The sequence below is a fragment of the Diadema antillarum genome, unplaced genomic scaffold, assembly GCF_040938485.1.
Source record: "Diadema antillarum isolate AM-2024a unplaced genomic scaffold, OU_Dant_1.0 scf00000123, whole genome shotgun sequence".
NCBI classification, from domain to species: Eukaryota; Metazoa; Echinodermata; class Echinoidea; order Diadematoida; family Diadematidae; genus Diadema; species Diadema antillarum.
In genome coordinates, this window is record NW_027271012.1 from 2,017,927 (window position 1) to 2,041,014 (window position 23,088).

The following is a 23,088-nucleotide window of genomic DNA, read 5'->3' on the forward strand; positions in this document are numbered from 1 at the left end:
GAGTGGGTTAGAGGTGTGTGTACTTAGTGTCGATGGTAACATTTGAGTTATGTAGAGGCTATGGTAAAGAAGGAGTTTGATAGAGGTGTCCAAGATGAGACATTCTTTCTTTTAAGGATTCCAATTGTTTTAGATGTGCATAAATATAATAATTATTGGATTAAGCCAGGGTACATTTGGATATGGTACCATAATCATATGTCTGACGTATCATATACTTCTTATGTCATGTGATAGTTCTCACAATACATTGTTTGCAGTTCGATCCTTAACGTGGAAGGTTATGAAAGACTCGGTAGTAATGTTGGGACGTATTTTAATACTGTGCCTCCTTTATAGTATTGTATGCATATGTTTTTGAACAGTTGTGTCTAGTGAAATAACACAATGAGTTTTTAGGTTACATTCAGCTGTTGATGGCAGATGCTTCCATTAGTTATAAGATTATTGTTGATACCCCATTGTGGATTTTTATAGCTACAGAGACAAGAAAACTCACTTGGTATCTGTGTGTTATTATGAATGAGTTGTTTTGGTGTTAAACATGTGCGGATTTGATGATGTGCACATAGTGTTTCATGGGTTCTCCTAAAGTGCATTTTAGGAGCTGTAATTGTGTTATGACTATATTATGAGTCAATAAAAAAGACCTCTCTGCTTGCTGTTCACAGGACTCCTGTCGAGTGCTTGTCTTTATTGACTGCACGACCTCCCACCCGAACCCACGTGCCGTATAACCACATCTCCATCATGTAGACACACATACACACATGCCGTCTTCACAACAACCCGCCTTCTCCATCTCTCTCATCCCCCACATTTCGGCCCACCCCCTACATTAAGTTGATGAGTTATCGACGAAGAATGGTCTTCTTCAATGTTCTTCGTGGAACTCTCACCGTCATCCCTACAGGGCTGTAGGTTGGCTCAGTCGGGAGCGCGTCTACCTCACAATCCTTAAGCTACCCTGACACTTGCACGAATTTGGGCTTGCGCACTGCACCGCATTAAGGCGTACCAGTGTTACGTGGTATTTAGTGGTGCGCAGGCCGAGTTTAGTCATTTCGAATTTACGAATAGTTCAAGAAATGCGTGTTCTCAGTATAAAAACTCAATGATACGTCATGTTTACGACACATTTACGCATTATTTACATATTCGTATTCGTTGCAAGTACCCCACTTCCAATCAAAAGTAACGATCAGTACACATATAGGACTATGTGTATTTTTTTTTTCCGGGGAGGGGGGGTCCTGCCTTTGAGTTTATTGTTGTTTCTTTAAAAAAAAAATGCGTGACTCATCCTGATGATAATGTAGGAGAGGGGAAGAATATCTTTTCATCAGAATTCAATTATTACAAATTACGATAGCATCCCAGTTCGCAAATGAATGCGATAATGTTTACTGTACGTATGTTTGTATTAATTTTGTCAATCATATAGGCCCATGACGTACGTGTGTGTGTGTGTGTGTGTGTGTACGACATCTCATTCACTCTTCAATGCTTAAATGGAACGCAAACCCACAAAGCAACGTGGATTTAGGGAAAGCAGCAACATTGGTAGAACACACCAATGAGAGTTTGAGGACAATTGGATAATCGATGCATAAGTTATGATTTTTTTTCTAAGTTTTGCTGTATAACAAGGGACCGCTGGACGAGGAGACTACTAGAGGTTATGACGTAGTAGTGGACAACAATACAAAGAAAATATAAAGGAAATTCAACAAACATTCACTTCATTTAAATAGTATTATGAAAGAGCATTTAACTAATCGCTTTCAGAAAACAGGGGGAATAATTGCTACTCTTTACATACGTCAGTATCAAGTTGATGGAATTTGTAATTTTCATGAAAATGTGAATTTGTGTGGAATTTTCTTTATATTTTCCTTACATTGTCCAGTCAAACGTCATAACCTCTAGTAGTCTCCTTATGCAGCGGTTCCAACGCCAAAACTTAAAAAAATCATAACTTTTGCATCGATTGTTCGATTTTCTTCAAACTTTCACTTATTTGTTCTACTAATGTTGCTGCTTTCACTCAATCCACATTGCTTTTGGGGTTTGCGTTCCCTTTAATATCATACATTATTCAAAAATCTAATGACATCACCGTACTTTGTCACTAAAGGAATTTTATTTCATGATCTGAATTGTGAAACATACGTCATTATCGGATTATTGAGCCTTCATATTTTTGATATCAACGAACCTTCTTAATAAGGAACATTGTCCAATTTTCGGAACTAACGAACCCTGCATCATTATTATAAACAAACAATCGGAATTAATACGAAAAAGTGTAATCCTATAAGTTGCGCCCAAGCTTAGTTTAAACATCCTTACCAGCTCGTTTCCCTCTTTTCTTTTACTGCAATGTATTTGAACAATGCAACAAACAACATTATCGTGTATCCCAAAATGTCCTTCCTTGACCCACCAACTGCCTTCTTTCCCTTGTCTTTGACCTTTGAACAACTGGTCTTTGACCGCAGACTACTGAATCGACAGCCGATTTTCCTCAAACTTTGGCTGATATCATGACCTGCTAATACAGCTACTTTCACTCAATCCGAATTCAAAATTGGGTTTGGGTTTCCTTTAACGAGCATATCATGCGTAAACTATGCCGTTGACATGCGAAAACTATGCGGGAGTATGCGCATTTTATGCGCAAAGGATACGCAAGTTAGTCGTGAACTAGTTGCGAACTAGTCGTGATTTTGTCGTGACGTGCGTGCCACTAGGTTGATGGACACGCATTAGTACGTACTGGTACGGCTAGTTTGGGCATAGGTTGTGTATAGTTTACGACAGGTTTGCGAAACTTGCCCAAACATTTCGTCGTGCCAACATTTTGAACAGTTCGAAAATTTTGTCATGTCTTTCGCGCATTAACCGCATTGGCCAGCATCCTCCCGCAGGTTGCCACGACTGTTTCTCGCACTGGCACGAAATGAGACGTGTCAATGCTGAAACCATACGCAAACCAAAATTCGTGCAAGTGTCAGGGTAGCTTAGGGTGGGATTTCACAGAGCACGCGAACGATTTGCGAAGGACGCGAATGGCAAAATCCAGCATTCGTATTTTAGTCTGCAAAAGATCGCCAAACGAATGTGAGGGTTCGGAAGCGTCGTCAATTGTTCGCAAATGTCCTTTTTACTCCGGCGAGAATTTCAAAAAAGTTTGAAATTTTTTGCGAACCTCTTCCGCACGCTTGGTCGTAATTTGCTCGTGAATTGTTCTCGAAAGTGTCTTTAAAGCCTCGTCATATGCGCAAGACCTTCGCAAGACACGCGCGATGTTCGCAAAATGTTCGTGAAACCCCAAACAGACTCCGAAACTTTGGAGAATGTCTCGCGTACGTTACGCGAAATCTGCGAAGTTTTTCCGATTATTTTACGACGTAATCGCAAACTGTTCGCGTACCTTTTGAGACATTCTCGCGAACGTTTAGCGCACGTTTGGGGGATGTATGACCTATATGCTGTCTACAAATAAAAATCGTAGCATACATCTAAACATCAAACATGTATTAACAACTATAGTAACAAAAGAAATTAAAGACTAGCAAAGAGAAAGAAATTCAGTTCAAATTCAGTTCAAATTTATTTCATATTTCCATTTTCTCAATGATGAGATTACAAAATTATCTACAACAAGACAAGAATACAAAATATATACAATCATGTCTTTTGATTGTAGAAGAAAAAGAAAAAGAAAATATACTTGACACAAATGTACATGGTCATATCCTGTGAAAATGTCACTAGTAAGTATAAGAAATATGATGGGGCCTACATAAAAGCTTTAAAGCTTGTAAAACTGTAGATTCCCGAGTTCATAGGCATATAATTTTACACGGAGGACGGATATGTTTGTCTTGACCAACTAAAATTAAATGTTTGATATACAAAGAAAAAAATCGCAGAATACACTTAAAATTAATCTAAAGTGTGTAAAATTTCATTTGAACTATAGAGATTATGTGTTGGAGGAACTGCAAAAAAATCAAATGCTTTACTAGTGGAGGTCCTAGGAAAAAAATGTAGGCAAGCACACGATAGAGAAATGAGAGAAAAAGAAAGGAGAAATAGACGGAAAAAAATCAACTGAAGACAGCTTCCACCTCTCCTTTGGTACATTTTCTCCCATGATTATTGAACATTTTTCGTTGTTCGCATTTCCGTCGCGTGTTCTTCGTGTACGTAACATGCTGTACTTTAGCAATAATAAACACGACATTCGCACATACGTCGTGGAAACGTCGCACAAATTGCGCAAGAATAGTTTTCGGCTTCATTGTCGGAACACATTTGGAGAAAAACTTTTCCGAATGTTGGATATTGTCATGCTCCGTAAAATCCCACCCTTAGGGTAGGATTTCACGGAGCACGCGAACGATTTGCGAAGGACGCGAATGACAAAATCCAGCATTCGGAAAACTTTTTCTCCGAATGTTTTCCGACAATGAAGCCGAAAACTATTCTTGCGCAATTTGTGCGAAGTTTCCACGACGTATGTGCGAATGTCGTGTGTATCATTGCTAAAGTACATCATGTTACGTACACGAAGAACACGCGACGGAAATGCGAACAACGAAAAATTTTCAATAATCATTGGAGAAAAATTGTACCCAAGGAGAGGTGGAAGCTGTCTTGAGTTGAATTTTTTTCTTTCCTCTATTTCTCCTTTCTTTTTCTCTCATTTTTCTATTGTGTGCTTGCCTACATTTTTTTTCCTAGGACGTATCTCCACTAGTAAAGCATATGATCTTTTTTTTTTTTTGCAGTTCTTCCAACACATAATCTCTATACTTTAAATGAAATTTTACATACTTTAGATTAATTTGAACTGTATTCTGCGATTTTTTTTTGTACATCAAACATTTCTTTCTCTTTGCTAGTCTTTAATTTCTTTTGTTACTATAGTTGTTAATAATTGTTTGATGTTTAGGTGTATGCTACGATTTTTATTTGTAGAAAACGTATAGGTCATACATCCCCAAACGTGCGCTAAACGTTCGCGAGAATGTCTCAAAAGGTACGCGAACAGTTTGCGATTACGTCGTAAAATGATCGGAAAAACTTCGCAGATTTCGCGTAACATACGCGAGACATTCTCCAAAGTTTCGGAGTCTGTTTGGGGTTTCACGAACATTTTGCGAACATCGCGCGTGTCTTGCGAAGGTCTTGCGCATATGACGAGGCTTTAAAGACACTTTCGAGAACAATTCACGAGCAAATCACGACCAAGTGTGCGGAAAAGGTTCGCAGAAAATTTCAAACTTTTTTGAAATTCTCGCCGAAGTAAAAACGACATTCGCGAACAATTGACGACGCTTCCGAACCCTCACGTTCGTTTGGCGATCTTTTGCAGACCAAAATGCGAATGCTGGATTTTGCCATTCGCGTCCTTCGCAAATCGTTCGCGTGCTCCGTGAAATCCCACCCTGAAGCCTCAAACAGTCTCCGAAACTTTGGAGAATGTCTCGCGTATGTTACGCGAATTCTGCGAAGTTTTTCCGATCATTTCATGCAATTGCAAACTGTTCGCGTACCTTTTGAGACATTCTCGTGAACGTTTAGCGCACGTTTGGGGGATGTATGACCTATACGTTTTCTACAAATAAAAATCGTAGCATACATCTTACATCAAACAATCATTAACAACTATAAAGTAAAAAAAGAAATTAAAGACTAGCAAAGAGTAAGAAATGTTTGATTTAGAAAAAAAAATCGCAGAATCTGAAGTATGCCAAAATTATATTTGACACTAAAGATTATGTTGACGAAACTGAAAAAAAAAATCAAATGCTTTACTAGGGGAGAAAAGTCCTAGGAAAAAAAAAACTGTTGGAACACACACAATAGTGAAATGAGAGAAAAAGAAAGGAGAAATACAGGAAAGAAAAAAAAAATTCAACTCAAGGAAGCTTCTACCTCTCCTTGGGTACATTTTCTCCCATGATTATTGAAATTTTTCTTTGTTCGCATTTCCGTCGCGTGTTCTTCGTGTACCTAACATGCTGTACTTAAGCAATGATACACACGACATTCGCACATACGTCGTAGGAACTTCGCATAAGTTGCGCAAGAATAGTTTTTTGGCTTTATTGTCGGAACACATTCGGAGAAAAACTTTTCCGAGTGTTGGATTTTGTCATTCGCGTCCTTCGCAAATCGTTCGCGTGCTCCGTGAAATCACACCCTTGGAATGAGCAATGTTGTGCGTAATCATACCGTCCCTCTAGCAAGAGGCAAAACAGCCTGTCCCTCGGATAGGACATAAACTGGAGGTCCCGTGACATGCACGTAAAAGATCCCGCTTTATTCATTCATCGCAAAGAGCAGGGTGTTCAACCCGGTGAAGTGGTCCCACCACACATCCAGCTGGACCCCATGGAACACCAGCTTAGCGTAGCTGAATATGGGCTATGCAGTCATCGTTTCAGATGGAAATGAACAAACAAACAAACTGTGCAAACAATCGTTAGACATAACAAACGAGGCGCATCAGGGCATAGCGAGATTGAAGCAAGCCCTAGGCACGAAAGTTTGGTGGCCGAGGTTCGATGTCGATGCTAAGACACTTGTTCGAAGCTGCCCGGCCTCCCAAGCTGAGATGCCAACTCCTCCCTCTGCCTCTCCAGCCATCGCCGGCTCCATGCCTTGCGCTCCATGGAACAGACCTATGTGGACCTGCGTGGACCTCTACCGCCTGGAAAACGTTTCTATAGTCGTTGTAGATGTAACTATGCGATGGCCAGAAGCTGAAATCCTCTGATCAGCGACATCGCAAGTGATCACATCGCGACTAGATAGAATTTTCGCGCAGCATGGATTTCCGTGACCGACAATGAACCACAGTTTATTTTGAAGGAGTTCACGGAATGCCTGAAGTTGATCAAGTTTTTGTTTGTTTGTTTTTTTCTGATTGGAAGTTATAGGGCTTTGCCAACATGTATCTCATATTCTTGGCGTTTACTAGATAAGTGTGAAATATTGGACTTGTTGCAGGCATTTTTTCGGCTTTTCTATTTTTGTGATACAGCTTGGTCGAAAACCGTCGCGTCACAACCTATTACCCCCAAGCGAGGGCAGAGATATAGAGCGCTCCAACGCCACTATCATGAAAATAATCAGGATGGCGAGGAATTGCAATCCCGATTGGCATCATGCTAGGCTTGCTTTTTAGTCCATGGGCCAGGCCAGATATTGGTACCACCTGAGGTGGCAAAACCTTTTTGGTGTCATATTGTTTGTCGGGCATGGATATGCTTATCATGCTATGATAGCATTTCCAAATGAGTAGCTTAGTCATAATAAATGAATTTTTAACCAATTTGGTCTCGTTGTTATATCCATATACTTCCGAATCGAAACTAACCGCTATACAAAGAAGAGCACTGTCTTCTGTATGTTCACAGGTGTTCTGTTATAAACGCGGTGCGCTTAGTCTTTATTCAAGGCAGCGAAGGGAATATCCAAAGGTTATGATGTCCACAGCGCTTAGTCTAATATTCAAGACGGCGAAGGGAATATCCAAAGCTTATAATACAGTGTATATCCCTTTATCTAAAAACAACAACAACAAAAATGCAATTCTTCGTAAATTTTACCATATTTTTCAATTATTTATTATTTTCCGGTGCAAACGCTAATACCACGCCAATGTCGCTTTATTTCCATCCAGCAAATGAAAGATAATGCAAAAACAATGTACCGGTACACTACAATACATTATGATATATAATGTTGTAAATGAACAGAGTGATTTTTTGTTTAAAACTGATGTATTTGTTGAGAGGGTAGTATAAAAACCGTGTAGATAATCTCTTTTATTATGAACTTTACATATGATAACGGTACATTGTTCTAGATAAAGACTAAGCGCACCGCGTTTGGAAAATGCTATCATAGCTTGATAAGCATATCTATGTCCGACAAACAAAATGACACCAAAAAGGTTTTGCCACCTCAGGTGGCACCAATAACCCATTTTCCGGGTCTTGGCCCATGGACTATTTCTTCTTGTCTATTGACCAACGCCCCCTCCAGCGACACTGGCGACACCAGCAAAGCTTTTCTACAACCGTGAGTTTCACACACACACACACAAATATATTGTTACCTCAGGTATAAAATGTGACCTTTCTTCGTTGCGTTGCCAGCTACACGTGGTTGCTTTTGACGTGAATTGACATGCAGATATTCCACCCGGGCACATGCGCAATTCAAATTTCTTAATCATTGTTCGAAAAATGCGGAACTCCATCGATTACAGACAGACAGACAGACAGACAGACAGACACACACACACACACACACACACACATAATGTCCTTATTTACGGCCAAAATGCTGCTACTATCTTAACGTAATATCCGATACATTCGGGAAGAAAAAAAAATGTATTTGATATATTCACATCAAAATCAATGTGTGTGTGTGTGTGCTATTCAAATTGTATGAGCATGACTGGAAAAAAAAAAACACACCAAGATTTGCAAGATTCAAAACGCACCGATTCTACAACGCGCGTGGTGAACTATCATTTTTATTCTTCTTTTTTCTTCCGGTATTTTATCAAAATTCAACCTTCTAGAAAACAGACATTGATTGAATTCCATATAGGATTGACCGTTACATGGTTAGTTTTCTACGTCGATAAAATGGACCGTAAAATCGTGATTTAAGAAGAATGGAGTTGTCGCTTGTTGCGAAGCGTTTGCATTTCATTTTCCTCAAATGTATTTTCACTTACGTATTTCTACTACATTGATGCTTACTCACTCACGCTCCGCACTATCATCATTATCATAATCATGATTATTCATATTTCGACGTGTCTTTCCTTTACCTGACCAACTCACCTGTACAGTTTCTTTCGTTTGACTCCAGCATGAAGCCTTCGGAGCAGTTACACACGAATGAGCCTTCGGTGTTAAAACAGGCTGTCTCGCACATATCCATCGTTTCACATTCGTTGATATCTGCACATGACATGAAGAGGAAGAGCTGGGACACCACACAATCTTATAATCATAACTTTCCTGAGAACTAAAAAGTTTGTTATTTGAAGTGAAGCTTCATGATTGCCCTCTGCTCTCTCTTGTCCATTCCTTCGGAGAAAATAGCAATAAGATAATGCGAAGTTGTGAGTATCCACAAAATTATGGCAAAATATTACGAACAATAATGAGTGAAGTGAGCGCTTGACCAAGGACAATACTAGTACGTATCAAGCTATGAAATAAATCGATGTGTAACTGATAATGTAACTTCTACCCTGTCGTTACCTTTCGCTCATTACATTATATTAAAAGATATGAAAGGCAAACGAGGTGTATCCACTCATAACATCTGTTATAAATTTTTATAATGACTTCATTGAATTAGAAAAAAAAAAGCAATAACTAGAGTGTGCATAACAAAGTGATGTCCATGAAGTCCTCAATTGTTTCGGGAAAACGTACCCGTGCATGTCGTACTGTTGAACACTGTGAAACCAGCGCGATTACAGAAACACAGTTCCTCTGTGCCTACAGTCGCGCAGACTGTATTATCTCCGCATAGGTTGGTATTGCTACAAGCTGCATTCGACAGAACTGTTGATGCAAGGCAAATTAAAGTGTATAAAATCTGCAACTGTAGTGTCAAAAAACAACACACACATAAAAAAAGATGCTAAACAGAATGCTGAGTAAAAGAAGAGGGTGCGAAGTTGTTGTTTATTACTGTTTATTCTTTCAGTGTGTGTGTGTGTGTGCGTGGGGGTGTTTTTTTCTGCTGTTAATGGTTACATTTTGCTTCTCTTGTACCAAATTAATCAATCACGTAATACATCATTTGAGAAATCAAAAAAAAAATCTAAGGAAAATGAGTTGTGAAAAAGAAAAATTTTACCTTTTTTATATGGCGAAGTGTATTTTTTTTGGAGATTTGATACTCAAATATTAATTAAGAAGCAAATTGATCATTGTATTATGTATGGATTATTATATGCTTATGTATATATATATATATATATATATATATATATATACTAGGTGTCTCAAAAAACATTTCCCACTTTTGATTCTTAATAATTCAAAAACTGTATATCAGATAACACTGTCATTGATATGAGTGATAGCTGAATAGTGTACAATTTGGTTGAAGGTAGTTTACATATGAAAGCATAAATAAGTTTCATGAAATCCATGATTAATTTCACAGTTAGGTTCCAGATTTTGCTCTATTTTCAACCCTCTGTACAAAATTTCACTTTGCACAGGGGTCAATGGGTGTGTATGGGAGTGTGTGGTTAACACCCTGACAATGGTCCTGAACAATGGCCAGGGTTTGAATGCTTTATTATTCATACATGAGAAATTCCACTATCACAGCTAGTCTTTATTCAGCCTCTGGCAGTATCTGTGTAAAGTCAAACGCCTGTCGACACTGTCGCGTCAGTGCTCTCCCTACTTCTGAAAAACAAGATTACAATGAGTACCTTCTGTTCTATCGTAAACGTGGTGACAGGAAGTAAAGAAAATCAATAATAGTATATATACACTTGTGTATATGGAGCCTTAAATAAATCCACTCTCAAACAAATCGCCCCAATGATAAATGCTGCTGAACTCTTTACCAAAAATGATCTCTTTTTATTGAAAAAGCGAAAAATTTGTCAGACTATTTAATTAGTAGACAGCTGTACTAAAATGAGGAACTTAAGATCATTTATGCTTATTTATATCCCAAATTTAGTGATATGTGAAGCAAAATTTGAAAATGATTGCCCGCTGGAATGAAATGTGGTGTTTGCAAGCACTTTACCGTGCATGAATTCAGACTAGCAGTGCCCAGGGCAATCCACATGAATTATTGATTAAGCATTCATGTGACAGGGAGCGCCAGACTGACGCCTAGTCAACAGGTGGTTCAGGCATACATGCCCATTGTTCAGGGCCATTGTCAGCACACACTCACATACACATCATTGGTTCCTGTGCGAAGTTCAATTTTTGTACAGAGGGTTAAAATTTGACCAAAATCTGAAACCTTACTTCAAAATAAATCTTAGATTTAATGAAACTAATTTATGCTTTCATGTGCAAATCACCTCCAACCAAATTGTACACTATCTAGCTATTACTCATATCAATGACAGTTTTATCGAATGAATAGCTTTTGAAATATTTATGATCAAAAGTGGAAAATGTTTTTTGAAACACCTAGTATATATATATATATATATATATGTATATATATATATTATATATATATATATATATATATATATCCCTAGTTGGCACCTTAGGGAGACATATTGGGGGGAAGTGTCTTCATTAGGGAGACAACTGGTAATTAAGGAGACAATTTTCGTGTCTCCATTGCGTAAACTGCCATTGAACATGTATGAATAAATTTGCATATAAAACAAATGGAAATGTCTTCCAAATGACCCATCTAGGAGTATATATATATATATATATATATATAACATTGTTGTTGTTCTGCAGAGGACTGCAGGGAATGCATTAATAGCCAATCTTGATTTAATGAATAATCCGAATTTTCGAGGATCCTTCCTCTTCTTCAGGGATGACAGTGCGAATATTCACAATGATTATTGAGAGTGAGGTGTTACTACCCTGCTAGCGCGCGCAATATGTGTAACCACATATTTTGGTTACACATATTGCGCGCGCTAGCAGGGTAGTAACACCTCACTCCCAATAATCATTGTGAATATTCGCACTGTCATCCCTGAAGAAGAGGAAGGATCCTCGAAAATTCGGATTATTCATCAAATCAAGATTGGCTATTAATGCATTCCCTGCAGTCCTCTGTTGTGACTTTATCATTGCTATATACTGTATATGACTGTGCATCACAAAACGAACAAAAGGTCGCACCCCTTGATTTTACATGAAGTCTAAAAATGGTGAATCGGATCAACCTAGTCAGTTTTGAGTTTTCTACATTTTCAGAAAAAGCTGTACCTCTTCTACATTATTTCTAAGTTTGGGACCATAAATTGAATGGGAAAGTGGGTTTTCAACTGTTTTTCCACAACCGGTTTTTTTTTTTTTTTTTTTGTAGTGTGATTAGGTATGTATTTGAGGCCCCATTTGATTTCTTGAAAATCCTTGACACACTCTTTACTTTCAACTCTATTAACTTTTGAGAGGATAACGCCACTACTTTGAAAATTAACATTAATCATGGACAAAATATTTCAATACAGCATGCTCAATTTCATTTTACTGATAATCCCTTCATACTTGTTGCAGCGGTAGTTTACATCATGTTTTTTGTGCCATCCTTCACACAGATACCACAGCTTAGTAAAGATTAAGAGCTTGAATAGAGCCTATACTTCAGAGTCTCTTTTCTCAGTTCACACTTTTCCTGAGTGTGTGCTTTATTTAGATAGGTTAGGAGAATCCATTTAAATGGAGTTATGCATCCTTTAAAGCATATAGTCTGCTCTTACAGGATCTACCCTTAACTAAAAATCCATGTTTGGCGCCTTTTTGTTAGTTTTGTGGTGCAGGGTCCCATATATGTGACCCTGCACCACAAAACAAACAAAAAGTCGCCAAACATGAATATTTAGTTAAGACCATATTCTAAAAGAAGACTTTAAGCTTTAAAATGATGTATAATTCAAATCAAATTGACTCTCCTAACCTATCTAAAGATTGAAAAGTCAGCACAAACTCAGGAAAAGTGTGAACTGAGAAAAGAGGCTCTATGAAGTACAGTGTCTATTCAAGCGCTTAATCTTTACCAAACCGTGCTGGCTGTGCGATGAATGGGACAAAAAGCAGGAAGTAAACCACCCGAGTAGCAACAATGAAGAGACTATTAGATTAAACTGAAATTAAGCATGCCCAATTAACACATTCTGTCCATAATCAATGCCAACTTTCAAAGCAGTGGCATTGTCCTTTCAAAAATTATTAGAGTTGAAAGTTAAGAGTGTGTACAAGGTTTTTTTCACAAATTAAAAAGGGACTCTAAAGACACACCCAATCACACTATTCTACCAAAAATGTTCAAGATAAACTGCTAAAAAACACACTTTCCAGCTCGTTTTATGATCCCAAAATTTAGCATTATGTAAAAGAGGACTTGCTCTTTCAGAAAATATAAAAAAGTCAAGATCGGCTAGGTTGACCCATTTCACTTATTTTCAGTCCTCACGCAAAATCAGTGTGTGCGACTTTTTGTTCGTTTTGTGATGCACGGTCACATATATATATATGATTATTATGTATATATGTTTATAAATATATATATATATATATATATATATATATATATATATAGTATGTCCTCCCCCCCCCCCCAAAAAAAAAAAATACAACGGGACCCTCCGCAATGATATCTTAAAAAATAGTGAATCAATCTAAATACAAATTCATGGTATGAAATTATAACTCATTGCCCACATCTTCAAACCCCATTCGATTTGCTTCAGTGGTCAAAGAGAAATGAGGAATTCTGTAGAAATTGTCGGGAATCTCTTCCGTCCAAATTTTGTCTCTTTATCACACTCAAGAGCACTGAATTGCTAAAATTGGACGAATCAGACTCATGACATGCTTTACAACAATCCACATGTCACCATGACCGCTTAACCAAATTGAATGGGGTTTTCTGCAAAATAGAGCTAAGATGTTTTATTTCAAGACCCTGAAGTAGCACTTAGAAAGGTCGATCATATTGGGTGTTATCAATTCGAAAATCTAATTGTAATTTTTGGGGCGACTTACTGCAGTATGTCCCCCCAAAATTACAATCAGATTTTCGCATTGATGAAACCCAATATGATTAATTCTTTGATATGCTATTTCAGAGACTTAAAATATAACATTTTCGCTCTATTTTGCAGAAAACCCCATTCAATTTGGTTAAGCGGTCACAGAGAAATGTGGATTGTTGTAAAGCATGTCATGAGTCTGATTCTTCCACTTTAAGCAATTCAATGCTCGTGTGTGTGAATGATAGACAGAATTTGGACGGAAGAGATTGACGACATCCTCTACAAAATTCCGTATTTCTCTTTGACCACGGAAGCAAATCGAATGTTGTTGTTGTTTTTTTTTAAAGATGTGGGCTATGAGTTACAGTTCCATACCCTGAATGTGTATTAAGATTGATGGAATGTTTTTAAATATATCATTGCGGAAGGCCCCATTGTATTTTTTTTTTTTTTTTTGGGGGGGGGGACATACTGTATATATATATATATATTGTTTACACAGAATTATTTATAGATACCGCTGCAACTTTTGTTGTCCGAGTCCAGCTCAAATCCTTCTCCACATGTGCACGTGTAACCCGTTTCACTGTTAACGCAACCCTGCACACAGTCATCCAGTTGCAACAAACATTCGTCGATGTCTATACAGAAATTGTTTCAACCAATCAAAATTATTAGGATTGTAATAATGAAAGTATGTGTTCAGAAATCGTTCACTCAAAGCACACATGAATAAGACGGATATTTTGTCTCAATCACTCGGTCTTCTTGTTTAAACGTAGGTAAATATGAACACGCTGTTAAACAGTAAGGTTCAAACATGTTTTTTTTTTTATGCCGCTGTGTACGATAGTAGATAATAATATTCTCGAGTATATTTGTGCCTGCCAATCGTTTACGTTACTCACAAAAATTAGCTTAAACAAAAGGTTACCTTCACATGCAAATCCATTTCCTTGATAGAACTGGCGACATTTGCAGCCGAAAGATCCATTGAAATTTGTGCAACCTGCGTTTTGGGAGCATGGGTCCATACTGCATTCGTCTATGTCTGCACCAAAATATAGGGTTATTAAGCGTACATTTAAGTTTATGGCCAATGTACTTTGTTAGTACATACAAACACAAAGAAAAACAAAAACAAAACCTGAAATACAATGATAAAGTCTCACATATACAAGCAAAGAGAGCTACAGAATAGTGGGATTAAGAGGATATGAGCCCGTTGATGTCGTATATATTCATATATAGATTATATACATTTATGTGTATCACTTTATGACGATTAAAGCATTTCGATCTACTTTTTTTTCTCTTGGCTCGGTCTTGAGCATTTTTTTTTTCATCCTCTCACCAAGTTGCGAACATTATCGTAACTTTTACAATATCACTATTGCTAATCCCTTCCACACCTGTTGGGCCTATTTCACCTGATAATGTTCATGATTGTTGACGTGTGTGATACTGAACTCTCAATGAAAAAAAAAAATTGCAATATTATTTTGCGTACCTTCACAAAGGCCATTAACAGTCCTGTTGAATCCGTCCAAACAGGGACATTCAAAGCTCCCGTCTGTATTTACACAACGTGAACCAAAGGTGCAGTTATCTGAGGATTCATCACACTCGTCGACATCTGGAAATAATTCAAAAATAACAATACAATTACGCATAATTAGAATTATAAGCGCATATCTACATCATAACATGTATCTTACAACTGTTTATATGGCAACAACAATGATAGTAATAATGGTAATAATGATAATAATGATAATAATCACAACAATTAAAACAACAACAATAAAACGAACAAACCTACCGAAGCACACAACACCAGTTCCCCGATACCCGTCTAGGCACAGACACTTGTAGCTCCCTGGAGAGTCGACACAGTCAGCGAAGGGACTGCAGTTATTAGTTCCGTTTTCACACTCGTTGATGTTACTACAGGTGAGTCCATCTCCTGTCCAGCCGTCGTTGCAAAAGCAGGAGAAGTAGCCGAGTCCGTTCTGACATGTAGCCTGCTCGTCGCATCTGTTCAGAGTTGGGTTTCGACACTCATCCTCATCTGAAAGAAAATTATTTCTGAAAGAAATTTCTTTTGGCTTTTTTGATAAGACCCGAAAGACTACTACTATGAATATTGCATCATAATTATTGCAATAACTATCGCTAAGAGCAGCTGGCCTGCTCGTCATATCAATATTCAGCAAAAATCACTCTAAACATATCATAAAAATGTTGGGCTGCATATCATAATGGCGATATCATAAGCGATGTAAAGCTTGTCTTCATGGGGGGGGGGGGGTATATAGGCCTACTCATAGTTCCATGCGACGTTATTGAAGCAGAACTTTACCTAGGCAAGTAAATCCATCGCCGAAAAAGCCTCCACGGCAGGTACATGTGAACGAACCCAACACGTTCTCGCAGAGAGCGTAAGTGTCACACTGATCAGGGTTCAGGCACTCATCGATATCTCAAGATTAAAGTAAGGTAAAAGAGAGAGACAAAATAAGAAATCTAACGTGTTTTTTTTTTTCTTCAAACAGGAGTGTTTGAATAATCATTGCATTAATGCATAATTCATCTCGTCAACTTTTTTTTTTTAACAAATTGAGCAAAGTCTGCGGATTGAATTCTTTAATTGTTACATTTCTTCACGTTTACATTTCCTTTAACGGTAACATTGCCACAAAGAGAAAAGAAAGAGGATTCCATTTTACTAGACGAGTTTCCTATGTAATATACATTCACTGAGAAATGAATGTGAAATAATATGCAATATAATTGATAAACAGTCAGGTCGAAGAACAACGGGAAATGCTCCTCATTTTTGTCTGGTGTATAAGAGGAAAATGCAGGCCATCAGACTGAAATTAATTCATAAACGTAATCCTCACAGGGAACTTAACGGGATCCCCAAGGAGATCTTCATAACTATTTATCACGCACAGCTGCATTAATTACAAAAAAAACAACAACAACACCAAAACAAGTTTGTCTTCTTTCGCAAAATATCAGGAATTCAAATCCCACAGTACATTGTATGTTGCCTACGTAATTGTGTGTCAACAATAGGAACAGCCGTGTTCATGTGTTTTAAAGTATAAAGATAGAAAAACAGATATCAGTGAAAACGACAGCTCATATGAAAATATCTTTGTTGTGAATGCTGATTAATCATATATTGTCACTAGCGTAAAGCCGCACACGAGATGCAATCTCGTCTCTTACCATCGCACCGATTCCCCTCACCGACGACAGGCATGAACCCGGGTTCACAAGTACAGTTAAAGCTTCCATCGGTATTTATACATACGCTGTTGTCTGCACAAGTGTGTGTATCCCTCGAACATTCGTCTATGTCTGCGTAAATATGATATAGAAACCACTGAATAAAATACTCATAATTCGACACAAATCCCTGGTTGGTTGTAGGTTGTACGATACACATGAACCATCTATATTTCCATGTTCTTTTTTATTTTCTCTCTCGTGCTTTGAAGAGTGTGTTATTATTTTTGGCCCGCTTAGAAAAACGAAAACTAGAAATGTCGCAACGGCGATTGGTATGCCTCCGCCATATTAAAGGGATGGTTTTCCCTATAGGTCTATAGTACAATGTCTTGACAATGTGTGATGACAGTTACACATAATTTACAAAATATTGAAATTAAAGGTTTGTCACCAATGTGTTGCATGTTCACTTTCTTTGAACTAGGTTAAATTGGATAAATGGCTGTATAAAAGATAGCATTCTCCATGCTAGGGGAAGAGAATGACATTCACATCACGCCGACATTCAATAGCAATGCAATACTGTGTAGCATAGCATTTTAACAGCTTGTACGATCCGTAGCACGAAAAAAAAAACCACGCAAGCACGGTCAAAAAGGAAAGAAATAAGCGAACGCGCAATCATGCACGAACAAATGCTGTCGACTGGGCATTGTGCGAACTTTACTCTCGGTTAGCATCAACCAAACGCCTAACCAAAAAGATCACCCCACGTTGCTAGGGGCGGAGTCCAGTTTGTAAAATCAAAATCTCCGGTCATGTTTCTGCTCCGTTGAAACCTGAAGTCACGGCCCAGAATAAACGCTAATTTCTTGGCTTTCCTTTGATCATTTCGCTTCTAAATTTCAGATGATAGACAAAACCTTAAACAACAAAATTATGTCAAAAACACAAAGTCGATGTTTAAGACCGATTTCGATGATCTGACTTCAAATTCGATTTTCTCGGCTCAGCCTTCAGCGACTTTCGAATCCTTTTCACAGTTTCATTATTTTTTCCATTAAAAAACACATAGAATGATATGTATGTATATATATATATATACATACATATACATATATATATATATATATATATATATATATACATATACACACATTACCTAAGCAACTCCTCATATCAAGGCTGAGTGTGTATCCACTTAAACACGAGCAGGTGTAAGAGCCTTGGGTATTGTGACACTCCTGTTCACAATCATCCAACATCTCGGCGCATTCGTTGACGTCTGTTACAGAAATAGTTAAGAAAAAAAGAAAACAAAGAAAATAGCCTCAAAATAAAGACATAATGACAATGATTTCCTTTATGTTTCCCGACGTGACCATGCACCACAAATCAAACAAAAAGTTGCCAAACACGGCAGATTCTGAAAGAGAAGCCTCTAAGCTTTAAAACAAGGCAAGTGCCAAATTGTGTCTCGCCCATTCGCGTAACAAGAAATTAATATTTTTCTACCTCCCAGAAGTTCATTGACCCGCCCATGACCTTTGACCTTATGGTGACCTTCAACTCCTTAAGGGACATTTACCATCCAAGTTTGGTCACAAACGGACAAAGGGATCAAAAGTTATGAGCCATAATCGAAACGCGCCATAAAAACTTAATGGACCCTGAAATTTGCTGACCCCTTTCTGTGACCTTTGACCTTGTGATGACCTTTAATTCCCCAAGGGACATCTACCGTCCAAGTTTGGTTACAAACGGACAAAGGGATCAAAAGTAATGAGCCATAATCAAAACGTGCCATAAAAACTTAACATTCGGCCCTAAAAGTTTGTTGACCCCTGTCTGTGACCTTTGACCTTGTGGTAACCTTCAACTTCCCAAGGGACATCTACCATCTAAGTTTGGTCACAAACAGACAGATACATCAAAAGTTACGAGCCATAAACGAAACGCGCCTTAAAAATTTAACATTGGGCCCTAAAGTTCATTGACCTCTGCCTGTGACCTTTGACCTTGAGGTGCCCTTCATGATTGGTAAAATGTGTAACTTTGTATAACCACTCTTCCCCCCAAGTTTGAGTGAAATTGAAATCCTCAGTAGAGAGTTATTCATGCTTTTGTAGCGTTACGGACAGACGGATGGACGGACGACGGACGGACAGACGCCGCAGGCGATCCCTTAGTCTCACCACACCTCCGGTGGGCTCGACAATGATATAAAACCCAATTCAAATGGATTCTGGAAAGTGTAAAAATAATGAGAAAAGAGGCTCTGACGTACAGGGTCTATTCAAGTGCTTAATCTTTACAAAGCCTTGCTACCTGTGCCATGAATGGGACAAAACATGAAGTTAACAACCTTAGAACCAACAGATAAAGGATTATCAGATTAAGCTGAAAGTGGACATGGTCTATTAGCACATTCTGACCATGATAAATGTTAACTTTCAGAGCAGTAGCATTATCTTTTTAAAAGTCATCAGAGTTGAAAGTGAAGATGGTGCAAAGGATTTTCAAGAAATAACAGGGGCCTGTACGAAAAACCTGATCACAATACTCTACCCGAAAAAAAAGAGGTTATATGCAAAATTGCTGAAAACCCATTTTCCCATTAAATTTATGATCCCAAACTCAAGAATAATGTAGAAGACGAATAGTTCTTTCAGAAAATATGGAAAACTAAAAATTGACTGGGTTCACCGATTCCACCTTCTTGAGTCCTCACGTAAAATCAAAGGGTGCGACTTTTTGTTTGTTTCCTGATGCACGGTCACAAAGATTATAATTATGAAGACCTGAATATAAAAACGACCCAAGTCCAATTTTTTGGCCAAATTCAGTTTGACATGGGAAATTGTAGCTCATGCAAGGACTCATCTTGTGTATAAATGATATAGCTTAATTATCCCCGGAAGTGCCTCAAATGAATGAGTTAAATCTAATATGAATGTAAAAATGAAGGACTTGGGTCATTCTTACATTCATATTATAGCGCCCTCTCTCGTCCTTCTCTCATCTCTATAGCAGAATATCATGTATATGATTCAAAGAACGACCCAAGTCCATCACACAAAATGGCCTCTCCACAATTAATGTAAATGTTAATTGTCATAATGATATATGTTCTAATTTGTATATACAATGTTGCCTTCCCATCACACTTAAATAGAATACCATTGGACAAATAAAAAAGATAGGAAGCTTTTTTTAAGTTTACTCGAAATGGTCTTCCATGGACTTGGGTCGTTCTTATATTCAGATACTCATATATCATATGTGTGAACGTGTTTAACAAAGCCAACAAAAAGTCCTTGTCCATACTCTTCACTTCCAATTCCAATAACTTAACTAAGAATAATGCAACTACTTTGAAAGTCAGCATTATTCTTTGACAAATGTGTTAATGAAGTAAAATCTGATAATATTCAGCTTATTCTGATAAAACCTACATTGTTGTTGCTCCAATAGTTAACATCCTGTTGTTGTCGTTTTTCTTTCTTTTTTTGTTCCATTCATCGCACAGATAGCACGGCTTGGGAAAGATCAAACGCCTAACTTTCTACCCTGCACTTTAGAGCCTCTTTTCTCGGTTCACACTGTCCAGAGTGTGTGCTTTCTTTCCAATATTAGGGTAGGTTAGGAGAGTCTATTTTGATCGAATAACACATCATTTTAAAGCTGAAAGTCTGCTTCTTCAGAATCTACTCTTACCTAAAAATCCATGTCCGGTAACTTTTGTTGGTTTTGTGATACAGGGTAATTAATATATGCATGAATATAAAAACAAATGAATAGATATAACATGTATGTATATATATATATATATATATATATATGTATATATATATATATATATATATATATATATATATATATACATATATACATATATATATGAAGAGTTTGTTCGCAAAAACCGATAAGTCCATTTTTGAAGATTTTGAAGTACGGCCTCTGTCATAAAGTACAAAATAATACCTTTTAAATGATATATTGGTCACTACATAAAAAGGTACATTTTTGAAGTTATGGTCAAAAGAAGTAAACATTTTCTTATTATTCTCTTTATTTTTCTTGACCTTTAATCGCAAATAACTCCATTTGGCATATATGGACTTTTTGGTTTTTGCGAACAAACTCTTCATAATATATAGACCTATTCTATATTCATGTGTAATTATACACATACACACACACACACATATATACATATATAGGCCTATTATACACATACAAATGTAACCATGCATCACAATACTAACAACAATATCGGCTGCATGGATTGTTTAGTTAAAGCAGATTCTGAAAGAACAGACTTTAAGCTTTAAAAGGATGTATTACTCATTAAATCCAAACAGAAAAAAAATAATGTAATTAACTAGGGCGATCTTTGTTTCAAATAAATTATGATATATTACTTGAGAGTGATAGGGATACACATACAAATAGACATATATATATATATTATATATATATATATATACATATATATATAGAAAAAAATTGAAAGACACAGAGGGATAGAGAGAGAGAGAGAGAGAGAGAGAGAGAGAGAGATAGAGATGTGTGTCTGTAAATACTGCATTTTGTTAATAATGTTTTTTTTTTTTTTTTTAGTTCTTACAGTCTTACCGTAGCACACAAACCCGTCTCCCGCTAAATGCGGTGGACAGTCACCACATCTCGGCTGAGTGGCTGGTGGCGGATCATCGAAGCAAATGATGCCTAGGTAGCACGGATCTCCAGCACAAGAGTCCTCATCCATTTCGCAGTGGTCTCCATCGTACCCCTCGGTGCAGTCGCACATTACAACCTACAAAGGTAAGAGCCATTAAATGAAAAAAAAGAAGAAAAATAACCAAACAAATAACCCAAAACACAAACTTTTCCTTCAATAACTTTCAACAATTACATATACTAAGTACTTTACTGTTACGCTCACCTTCTCAGACGAATGCTTTCTTCGGTGTCTTTGTGTATCGCGCATTTCGCAAGTGTATGCCTTTTTTAAATGGAAGTTACAAGGATTTCCTTACTTAAAAAGATTTTGAAATCATCCAGACTTTCCACTGAGCATTTCAGCTTTTCTTCACTTGAGCAAAGACATAATCGTTCAAAATAAAAAAAAATACTTTAGACGATATTCATTCCTTTTATCATATTGATAACGGTTTTATACAGTTTTTGTTAGAGTCATTGCGATATTTTAGTTCAAGGTAAGCCACAAAGTATGTGTTGGGGTTCAAAAAGCTTGTATTTTGTTAACGAGTCTAACATGGTAATCTAAAAATGAAAATCACAATTTCAGTGGCACACAATAATTGGGATCTGTTCTTATATTCATTCTTTTCTTTCCTTATTTTTGCACATCACTGCACTTTCATATGCAATTTTTACTGCATTTATTGCATATTCTAATTATGATCATAACCTCTCCCAGTGTTCTGCCTCATGGTAAAATTAGTATCATCTATTTAAAGTTTTGCTCGTCACGGAAATATGGCCTATAGGATTCCCCTTCCACATAGGACCAAGAAAAAAAAACCGAGTTACAAACATGACAATGTTGGATATAATTTGAACTCAAAGTGTACATGATTTTCAACAGGTCTCTATTCTCACCGTTGATCTATCTTGAAGTAAATTGCCCCCGTCGACTTCGCTTTGGAAGTTGCAGGTTCCATTATTTTTGCATAAGCAGATCTTCACCAGAAGGGATTCAGAGGTCTGGACAGAGCCGTCGCTGACTACCACGTCAATACTTACTAGGTCAGTATTCATTGGAGTCCATACGAAGAGACCATCTTCCGGGGGAATAAACAAACACATGCATGATGTTATAAAAAGTGCATGAAATTGAATGTCGATATTATGTGATATTGATTAACAAATTACGAAAAACTACGAAACTACGAAAAACTAAATAAAACTAAAGATACTCGTGTCGAACATTAGGCAATGATTTCGCCTAGTCCAAGAGCATAACCACCGTATTGCCTGAAGAAACATAACCGTGATATTATGGGTAATATCATAAGTAAGCTACCCAACTTGTGACATGCTTATTTTGA

At 37.3% G+C, this 23,088-nt stretch overlaps 1 protein-coding gene across 1 annotated transcript in view; it reads right to left on the reverse strand.

Annotated features, from left to right (window-relative positions):
- Positions 1-23,088, reverse strand: part of LOC139720209 (uncharacterized) — a 92,038-nt gene that overhangs the window by 46,362 nt on the left and 22,588 nt on the right. Inside the window, exons 9-17 of the mRNA XM_071631571.1 lie at positions 22,640-22,821; positions 21,650-21,830; positions 18,174-18,296; positions 17,009-17,140; positions 15,591-15,839; positions 15,279-15,404; positions 14,703-14,819; positions 14,287-14,409; positions 8,883-9,002 (exon numbers count right to left, since the gene is read on the reverse strand). Of these exons, the coding sequence (XP_071487672.1) occupies positions 8,883-9,002; positions 14,287-14,409; positions 14,703-14,819; positions 15,279-15,404; positions 15,591-15,839; positions 17,009-17,140; positions 18,174-18,296; positions 21,650-21,830; positions 22,640-22,821 (1,353 nt within the window). The remainder of the gene's footprint in view (positions 1-8,882; positions 9,003-14,286; positions 14,410-14,702; positions 14,820-15,278; positions 15,405-15,590; positions 15,840-17,008; positions 17,141-18,173; positions 18,297-21,649; positions 21,831-22,639; positions 22,822-23,088) is intronic.